Source organism: Callorhinus ursinus, unplaced genomic scaffold (genome assembly GCF_003265705.2).
Source record: "Callorhinus ursinus isolate GAN/ISIS: 27379988/994484 unplaced genomic scaffold, GSC_fseal_2.0 scaffold6, whole genome shotgun sequence".
NCBI classification, from domain to species: domain Eukaryota; kingdom Metazoa; phylum Chordata; class Mammalia; order Carnivora; family Otariidae; genus Callorhinus; species Callorhinus ursinus.
Window position 1 is genome coordinate 62079892 of NW_027397068.1, and position 11037 is coordinate 62090928.

General features: G+C 33.7%; 1 protein-coding gene across 5 annotated transcripts in view; it reads left to right on the top strand.

Moving 5' to 3' along the window:
• STXBP5 (syntaxin binding protein 5) overlaps nt 1-943 on the top strand; it is a 174313-nt gene extending 173370 nt beyond the window's left edge. For all 5 annotated transcript variants that reach the window (XM_025866294.2, XM_025866293.2, XM_025866295.2 and 2 more), the window contains one exon: nt 304-943. In XM_025866294.2, the coding sequence (XP_025722079.1) occupies nt 304-345 (42 nt within the window). In that variant the 3' untranslated portion in view covers nt 346-943. The remainder of the gene's footprint in view (nt 1-303) is intronic.
• Nucleotides 944-11037: the final 10094 nt, after the last annotated feature.

Genomic DNA, 11037 nt, shown 5'->3' on the forward strand with positions numbered 1-11037 from the left:
CTTATTTCTAAGGTATTAGCTTAGGTCACCAAAGAATATACTGAGCCAAAGTTTAATTATGTCACATTTCTAAAAAAAATAAGAGGACCTTCTAGGCTATAGTTCTTAATAGTTATGGTCTTTTCTCTAAATGGAACAGTTCTTACTGCTTTCAATATAAATGGATTTGAAGTAAGCAATACAGTAACACTAGAGAATGTTTCAGGATGATGTAATGTTTTGGAAAAATACAGAAATTGATTATAACGTAAATATTGTTGTTCTGGCATTTTTAAAACATTTTTTGTGTTTTCTCCCCTTTAGATGATGTTGAAATACAAAGATAAGAAATGGTACCAGTTCTGACAACCAGAAATCCAACTAAGTCCAACTTCAGCTGGAAGGAAAAAGAATTTTCCTTTTTTATTTTATTGATTTCAGTTTAGGAAAGTTAACATTAAAGGGATGTTCATCACTCGATACCGTTCTTTCCTAGCACAATCATGCACTGTTTTACCTCAGTCATGTGGCTTTAACTGAGGAGTGTCCACACACACTCAAAGTGGAGTAGGTGGTATGTGCCGGCTATGAGTGGACAGTGTGGGAACTAAGCAGGTCACATGTTACAGATGAAGAAACAAAGGGGGATGTTGAGGAGACCTGGCAGGGACTATTCCTGGGTCATTCTTGTATTAATCTTTCATAGGCCAAAAGATTGTGTGCTGTTGTATCTGCCATCAGTGTTTGACCTCTTTGAGGGAGAGGCAATAAGTCAGAAGTCCTGAAGCTGAAATAGTTATGTTTGTGTCATTGACTGAATTATAAACAGCTGTCTTGGACTTTCCCTCCCTTAAACTGAACGGTCATCAGTGTCATTAGTGAAAAAGAAACAAACTGTTTGTTACCATATCTGTAGACAGATAAGCTGAATGGTGGGCTTTAAATAATAAAAACATACACATCATTGACTTGTGTATGGGCTACTCTTGGATTCTTGTTATTGTATACTTGTGTTTAGTCCACATTTTGTCAAAAGCAAAACAAGGCGATACATCACTTTTCATTGAAAAGAAAAGTGTAGAGCATGACTGAACTGCTCATCATTCTGGGAGTTTCCATGTAGTGGCTATACGGTGTGGAAAGTGAGAAAAACCTCCATTGTGGTGAGGAGAATACTTCAATGTCCCTTGTCCTTGTTCTCATTAATTCAGCTAAAGGTGGATTTGACCAAAATAGTTACTGGTTAAATTTGTAGAAATGTTGAAATTGGCTAAGTTTTTAATTTTGCTTGAATTTTTATAAAATGTTTAACCAAATGTACCTTTGCATTATTTAATTAAAATTGCGAAAAAAATGTTTCATTATTTCAGTAAAACGCTCAGCTCCCTTTTTAAAATGCCCTTTATTTGCTAACAGTTCCAGTACACTCAGGTGATGAGCCAATTAAATCTTAGTGCACATGCTGTCGCATGGAAAACAAGCATCTGTTGTCAATAATTATCTATATAAGAGTTTAGTCTGATGACCTACAAAATATTTTCTGTAGAAATATACTATAAATCTGTACATGTCCTTTCAAGGTTTTAAAAAGCCAAAAGGAAAGGAAAATATGTGCATTTTGGTAACTAAATTATTTCTGTATTGGAGTATAATGCAAACGATACCATCAGTGGACAATAAATGATTGGTTCCTAGAATAGCATTGCAGACAGGGAAGAGATAACTTGGTAGACCTGGAAGTAAGTGATCTCGTAATACAGGCTCGTCTGAGATGATTATTGGTGGTTCTTAAAGCAACAAAGGAAGAGCAAAATAGAAGCATTACACTTACTATTAATGAAATTTAAATATTTTCTTCTATAAATAATTATTTAAATATTTTTTTTCATTAAGATATAATCAGAGCACAAATTGATAGCAAACTTGATGGTTGTTTTTTCTATTCCATATGAACATTAAAGGTATATGTAGAACACCTTAATTTCACACAGTCTGTTATGCATCTTTTCCTCTTCTTTTCACTAATAAAGCTTTTATGTTTACATTTTATAATGTGCACTATGGGATACAAAAGTTTACATTAAAATTTATTTTGAATGTCATCAGGGAGGGACTAAATATATGTGATAGAGATAATTGATTGAGCCAAAATAAATATTTTAAAAGTAATCATTTTCAAAAGGTTTTGAATTTGTAGAAAATACCTATGGATAACATGTTTCTGTTTAGTTAACGTCAGCTATATGATGAACAGTCAGCAGTTTACAGATGGCTTAATTTGTATCCTGTGTTATCTAATAAACCTGTTGTTCCAAAATCTGTCACAGGAAGTATTAGGCCCCTTTTTAAGGTACAGTTTTGAGAATGTCATCAATAAAATCAACAGTTATGGATTTAAAGTTGAGAAGCATTAAGTAAAATAATATACTGGTTGATTCCCCATTATGTGGAAGGGCATATTAACTCCAGTTATTTAATTTGCTGTGTTACTTTGTGTTAATTGTACATCAACTTTATTTCTATGGTCATTTTTCCTGTTGTATATAAAATGAACTAATCTTGTAATTATTTTCAAATAGAGAGGTAGATACATTTATCTGAAATGGATTTTATAAGAAAATGTTAAATCAATATTTTGAGTTATTTTGTTTTTAAATTAATCTACAGATTATGCACAGCAAACCTAGAAACTCACTTAGAACTAGAAAGCTTGAACTATTTTTGAGAATAGAAAATGGCTTCTCCGAGTTATACTTGATTCAGTCTGTAGATAAGAGACAGTCTGCAGTAATAACTAACCCAGGGAATTTATTGTAATTTGAGAGATAACATCTCTATTTTTTTCTTTTTATGTGCAAAAAGTTATAGTCACCAGCAAGCCAGGATTTCAGGAAAACAAACCAAAAAAAAAAAAAATAGAAAATATTAGGAAAATGAAAGATTTGTGTGTGCTTCCTCCATATCCTCATTTGAGGACATAATTCTTTGTTGCATTTGTCCTTCGCTCTAAAAATCATTGAAGTATTCATTAATTAGCAGCTTATCAATAGGAAGTTGTTTCCCTATATGTACCACATAGCCAGTTCACTCTTCAAACTAAAATTCATATATAGTTCCTTAGAAATTTATTTGAAATCTTAATACTCTGACAAATTCTATATATTACATCCATTTGAATTTTTGCATCATCTTAATCCCCTGGGTTTGCATTTCAGTTGTACAAAGTGTTTCCAAAAATGGTTATAGATATCACTGAGCTGTGATTGACTTAATTTGCTTTTCTTTATGGATGTGAAAAAAAATGCTGCTACTTGTCTATGTTATGTGTAGTATATTACAATTTAAGTACAGTACTTTATAGTAAAGAAAGAAGCATTTCTTTTGCTTAGACCTTCCTAATTGTAGGTTTCTCTGAAGTTCTTTTGTGTAGATATGTGAGTGTTTTAAACAAGTCTGAAAGTGTTACACATTTTTAGGTTACAGGGGGGTGGTGGGGAGACAGCTGAGGAAAGGGAAGACAGGGGGAGACCCCCCCAGAGTGCAGAGTTTTACCCTGAGTTCCAGATTCCCTATGTTTTGCTGAAGGCATTTTCTCAATGACATTAGAAAAGCTATATCCAAAGGTAAATTTTTTGTGGCAAAGATTTATTTTACATTTTAACTTCGGGGATTTTGTTTATTTGTTTTTGCAAAATAAAGAGCACTGAACTTTAAACTTGAATTTTTTCTGCACTTTTTTAGGTAACAAAAACTTTTTATTATCATTTAATCCACATTTCTCAGTTAAAATCAAGTGATGCATATGTATAAAACATGCCAAAATCATGAATATGCTGCTAGCTGCACCTTAAATAATTAAACTGATCATAGTCTTAAAATCTTTAATAGGGCTTTATATAGTTTTCAAGGAAAAAAATAGTAAAATCATTTGCTGTATGTTTCAGTGTTCTAGGTCTTAAATTATTGCAACACTTTCAGATTTGTTTTAAGATCATACAGTAACATGTTATATTTATACATACTGCTAGAGAATATACTTTTAATTTTAAAATGAAATTTTTATAAATGTACTCTTTAATTTTAAAAATGGTGAACTTGTTAAGTTTAAGTCAAAGTACTTAAAAAGTATGTATATTATCCATACAAAAAGTTATGTTTTACGCTTATAATAAGAAATATTGGTATCTCATATCGAGATACAATTAATTTTAGAGAATCATACATTATTCAAAAGTCTTCATGCGTTGACAGGAAAGATAATCATTACTATGGTTTAAAAAATACCCTCTATTGAGCATTTTCAAATATTAATTTTATTTTGGGGAAAATGCCCACAACAGTAATTGCGAGATCTTTCTCACTAGCTACAGCTTGCTGTCGGATGCCTACCTTAACTATTGTTTTAAAATATATATATATTTAAAATAGTTTTCCAGGTATTTTCTTCTACCTTTTTTAAAAATAAATTTCCAAAAATGAAAACAGAGTTTATGTATTTTTGTCAATGAAGGTTTTTATTTTGTAGTTTATAGAATTTGTTCCTTATCAGTTTGATACTTGATCACTATTCCTAGACTTTTTAATCTGTATTTACTTTGAAAAAGAGCACTTCTCTATCTTAAGTGTCCTCCTTTTTTTCTTTTTCTTTTTAGAGTGTTTGTTCTCTTGGATTGAAATTTATGCCCACCAGTGATTTTTTTTCATTTGAAAATGAATGTGAAGATACTGTTTACAGCTTTTGTTAATCACACTTTTCATCACTTATCAATTTCTTGTAAAGTGCTATGGGGATTATTTTTCCTGTGAATATTAATGATCTTATTACTGCCACAGAAGTTTTAAAAGTTCTGTGGACAGAAAATAGTAACAACAACAAAAATTAAAGGGAAAACTTTAGTTTACCTTTCTCAGCTGAATTAAATGGTTTTAATAACTTCCCAGTTATATAACATGGCTTTCTTCAGTTATTAATAGAGTCTTAAATTACTAGGCACAATTCATTTACAAATTGAGTACAGTAGTCCAGGACTACATGTAATTGCTCTTTTTATTGCATATTGCATTCTTTACATCAGGAAAATCATGAATGTCAGTTTTGCCGGTATTTTGCAATGAAGCTCATAGTTTAAAATTAAAATTTTATAGTGTATGAGATGTAAATAAGTCAGTACTAATTTATTGTAGGTTGTTTGGCTCAGGCATTTAAAATGGACATAGGCTAATGGCAATGGAATCCTATTTGATTGGGAGTTTCATTTTTTTAAATATACTTTTGCTAAGTGTTTTATGTTGTTCGAACTTTGCTTCAACTGAAGACAATGTGAGGAGTTTAAAAACAGACTCAACATGTCAGTAGAAAGCAATGCAAAGAGTAAATCATATTTTAAATTTTTTTAGGTTTTTTTTTTGTAAATAAACGGTACTGTGATACTTTAGGTGTGACCGCTGCTTAACATGATAGTTAGAACCAGAAAAACATTTCTTTCTAGTTATACTATTGGTTCATTGTAAATGCATCACCAAAACAATATTAAAAAGAGCAAGGATAAGTTTTTAACATTGTCCACTTCAGGGGCAAGCATGCTTGGTATAGAGCTCTAGCTTGTGTCTACCTTAAACCCGCAGGCAGTTTTCAGTTGCTGCACCTTTTTATTTTTTTTTTCTAATTTTGCTCAGTCCAGTAACTATCTCAAAGGTAATTGCTGGAATATGTATTTTAAATACGGTAAAAAAAAAAACCAACTCTGTGTACTGTTTGATTTTAAACAAAAACAAAAGCACTATTGCAAACACTAAAAATGTGTTAAACTTTGTAGTTATTTTGCATTCCTGTACTTTACAAAATGTCATCACAGCAAAGGTTTAAAATTAGGTAATGAAATATTTTTGTAAATAAATACCGTTAAGCTGGTATTTTAAAAAAAATGTATTATAATGTTTCTGGAAAATGTTCATATATATGTATATGAATGTCTTTATGCTGAAGGGCTCTGATTGGGCAAAATAAAATACTCTAATCTCTCCTGAAACTAAACAAGCCCTTTTTTCTGGAAAATCTGTTTTAATTTTTTTCTCTGAATTGTGGAATTAATCCCATTAGTTTAACCTAAGCAAATAATAGATAAAATAGATTTCTACATTTGCAAAGATAAAGTCAATTCAAGTATGACAAACTATTTTTCTTAACTAGGTGGGCTTTTTGGTAAAAGTCACCTCCCCTGCATTGGGTGAGGTGAGATCCCCTACTGTAGGCCCTTACTGTAGATGAACACTTCTTGGCCTGTAGTGTGTATGGAATCTCCCTGGGCATCTTGTTAAAAGGCAGATTTGGATTCAGGGTATCTGAGGTGGCGTCTAACTGCATCTCTAACAAGCTCCCAGGTAGTGCAGATGCTGCTGGTCTGTGGAATGAACTTTGAGCAACAAGGATGTAGATAATTTACATAACTGGCATTTTGCCAGTTAATAGTGTCCAACTACTTGTACCAAGAATGAGTATTATATTAATGGATTTAGAATAACATAAAGAAGATCAAACAGTACTTATTGTTCTCCATCATATTTAAAAAATATGGTAATTCTTTTATTAAATTGAAGGTTTGATTTTGAAATCTATTCATTTTACTGCCCACATGGTGGCAGTCATGTCTCACCTTATTTGTCTGAGCCTTTAACAAGGGAAAACGAGACATTGCAAAGACTAACTTTCATTATAATTAATTTTTATTCAGAGAATTATTAAAGTCTTGGATATGGAGCAGAAAAAAATGTCTTCCTAAGCTATTTGTTATAAAGTGATGTAGAGCATTTAGTAGAATGATCTAGTTTATCAAAAATTATAGTGTTTTTCCAGAAAATCTAGGCATAAAGTGATAATTTAAAAAAACTAAAGAAAGATTGTCTTCATGTCTGTTCATGGTCTTTTAAAGAACCTCAATTAGGGTGTGTCCTGTGTAAATGGTACAGTGCCATCCACCATTTTATAGAAACATACTTGTAACTCTTCACAGGAGTTTATAGGAAGATTTGATTATTTTTCATTACTTTAAAGATAATATGATTGCTACATCACTGTACTTTTTTCAGTTTTTGTACAAACGTGATCTTTTAAAGAAGAAAAAAGTTCAAGTCATTTTATTTTTCAAATTTTATCTGTTTAAAATGAATACTCTATATTCACTTAAAACATAGAAATATTCTAACCCTTAGTTTTGGTCAGATTATCTAATTTACTATTTATAAAACAAAGCACAATAGTCTTTCGTAACTTCTTTTTAAACCAACATAATAGTAAGATACACATTTCATTGATAAAAACAAAGTTTCAGATAACACAGAATATGTTGTTAACTAGCAAAGGAAAGTAGAGAAATATCAAACTGAGGTTCTTCATTTTCCTGTCTGTTGCAATTTTCTGTCATCCATGGAAGACCTAAAGCTCTGCTTAACAAATATTCTGAGGGACAATCAACAGCTTTATGATTTCAAAATGAGTGTGTGTGTGTGTGTGTGTGTGTGTGTGTGTGTGTGTGCGTGTGCGTCTTCCCAAACAGAAGACCCCTTTGTGCATCTCTCCCTGATGAAGTTTAGCTCTGAATCTTCTCTCCCTCTCCCTTCCTCCCTCCCTCCTTTCCTACCTCCTCCAGTTTAGCTCTGTCCCTCTATCCCTGATGCCTGTCACCCCAAATCTCTTTTTAGTGTTTATTTTAACCAAGCACGTTTTGCCAATTTAGGGGGTGGGAGGGAATACTATAGTTCTCAAAGGGTTCCCTCCTAAGTACTGGGTGGATTTGTAAATAGTTTTTATGAACAATAATGCTATCCCTATTCCTTACTATAATCTCCAGACACTCAAAATCTAGGCAGATAAAGCAAAAAACAAAAACAGTTTAGCACACAGAAGACGTGCACTGAAGCAGAGATTCTGGAAGCTAAGCACAGGAGGAGTGTGACGTGATAGAAAGCACTGTGCTGGCAGCCCTCAGGTCCAATCCCAGCCACTTCACTAGGGTGTTTAACCGGATGGTTTCCCTTTCAAGACCAAAGTGTCCAAGAATTATTAGCATGCATTATATTATGCATGGGGATAGAAGACCACATTTTAGAAAATGTTACCTTCCATGTTCCTTTAACAATAATGTGACTACAGAAACAATTAGTCTAAGCAGGGGTTCTCAAACCTGAACATCAAAATCTCCCGGAAACCTTGTTAAAACGCACATTGCCTGGCTACACCCCCAAAGTTTCTTGCCAAGTCTGGAGTAGGACCCAAGGACTTGTATTTGTAACAAGTTCCCAGGTGTTGCTGATGCTGCTGGTCCACAGACCACACTTTGAAAACCCCAATCTAGAGCAATGCTGTAGAACAAGTTTTCCCTTCATAGCACAGATATTTTGGATGTTTCTTTTACGATGCCCTGATGAACCTCAGGTAATATACTTGCCTATATATGTAATTTTTTAAAATTGACATAATGTCCTAATGCACCAAAGATATGAAATGAATGTGGTTAATAATTTTTAAAATGGATTTCAATATGTAAATCCCAAGGTTACACACTAGAACAACAATAACAAAATTTCCCACAAATGTACAAAACACTCCCAGTAGGTTGATCCCTAGCACTTACCCCCACCCTCTACCATGTGAACTGTTGGTTAAGAGAATAAGACCAGCAGCAGGACATACTCTTCTTCATATCTTTTCACATCCAGAGGGGCTGTAGAAAAAATGTTCATAAATGTTATGCCATGATGTATATAAGAAAGTATAGAAAAGAAGTCTTGACTTAAATGCCAGGGAAATTAATTTGCATTAATCCCTCTTATAAATTCATGTTCCCTTTCACTTAATCCATGCTTTTGAACTGGTCAGAGTGGATGAGAGAATAGGACTTTCCTTTGTAAGTTTATGCCTGATACTCACAAATCTCAATACATTAATGGTGTGGTTCTAACAAAAACTCCTCTTGATAAAATCCATGTATAAGATTCTATTACATAACCTTACTAATGGTTAGTCTATCAGAAACTTTACTCCTGATGACCAAAACTCAATGAGTGATTGATTATTGGTTAATTGTTAGGCAAGTAGAACTGCCTTATATTTTATTCCAAATTCGTTAAAAGGGGGCATTATCTACAGCCCCTTTCAAATGCCAAGCACCTTGGCCTAAAGGCCAGTACTCCATCCTTGAGTTTAGTACCGAGCCACTCAGCCTCTACTTGCCTGTTTCTGTATGTGTAAAACTAGGGTCTGAATATTGGTCTTACCTACCTCACAGACTTGTAGGGATATAATAGAATAACCTCTGAAACTCATTAGCAAACAAAATTAGGCCACAGACACAAGGCTTTATGATCTAAAGAATATTAGCTCCTTGGAAGCTCTGTGAGTCAGAAATGTATTTGAGTAAGAAAAAATAAGTAGCAAGTCTTATATCAGGATCAGCAAATCAGGAAGTATTAAAAGTGCTGGATAATGAGGATAAAACCCACAGATATATTTAATAAAGTAATTGATGGGGCTCAATAAGTTTAAAATGTGTTTGAATTTAATAAGCACCTTTAATTTCAGCTAAATTTCTTATTTGTGGTATGTTACTTCATGATGATTTATTGCCAACAATCATCAAGATATAAGATCTTATTGAAATTAATATGCAGTTGCCTTTCAAATAGAATCCCAGTGCCTGGCAATTTTTTTAATAAATACAAATTTATAAATGTTAATTTTTTCTCTCTGGTATAGAAAGTAAATGCTTTTTTGGTGTTTAGTCATAGCATAGTTGATATTTTTCAAAGGTCAGTGACAGACTATCTCTCTAAATAAATATAAAAGTTGTCTGAATTTAGGATATCGCTTTCCTATTCTTTAACGGAGCATATTACCTTTAAAAGACTTTGTTTCTATTTAGCCAGTAAAATATAGACTGGATCAAGGTCCAAGCCCTTTACCTCTGTCTGCCAGCAGTATGACCCTAAGTTACTTAACCTTTTTAAAACACTTCCCTCAAATATGAAATAGAAATAAAAGCAGTACTGATTTTATAAGACTGTGTTAAGGGTGCCATGAAACTCAGCAGAGGGACCTTGCTGTAAAGGGGCCACCTGCTGTCCAGCCTGAGAGGCAGCATAGCGTACAGACAAGCACGGGCTCTGAGGGGGGACTGCTTTCAATCTCTGCCCCGTGCTATGCGTGTCAGTCAACCTCAGCAGGTTATTGAGCATTCCTTGCCTCAGTTTCCTTGTCTGTCAAATGGTAGTGATGACGTCAGTATATGTAAAATGCTCAGCATTGTGTCTGATGCGTACACCACCTCTTAAACTAAGGGACCACTGACAGTAACATAACATTATTGGTGCCACTAACAAAAATGCGGATGATTATATTCATCCTAATTTTTAAGATATAAACTACATGAAAATGGGTCTAAGAATTGATGAAATATAGTAGTAAGTACTCAAATAGTTACCATTATTAGGAGAGCTAGGAAATAGCTCTTGTACATGTAATCACATGTAATTCCTAGATTAACCACCTTGGGGTGCAGGATAGAACTTCTAAAACTCCTCCTCTTCAGTATTTTCCCAGGCACAGGTCTTGTTCATGAGATGATCCTGAAGCTAGGACCATCTTAGAGGGAAGGTGGTGTTTCGGAAGCATAATACAACATGATACAATACAACATAATACAACAATTGTATACAATACAGGATGAAAAATAATTTTAGAAGAATCTCATTCTTTATTCAACTCAGAAGATGCTAAAAGAAACCCAGTTCCTAGCCCCAAAACACTTTTCATAGCAATTCACTCTCTGAAGACTTTCAGATGCCAAAACCTTCAGTATGTTTTCTCCCTCTCTTCCCTTAGACTCCGACGCCCAGATAGGCATGAAGAAGAGTGCCCTACGTCCTCTCTCCCCATCCTGAGTCTCAGGTAAGATGCTCTCCTGTGTCACTTGGGGCTGCTGGACACCTGGGGAGCTCTCTCAGTCCCTCTGCCAAGCCATGCCTTCTGCGTATCTCTGCTATCATGCCATCAGGGTGTGGGCA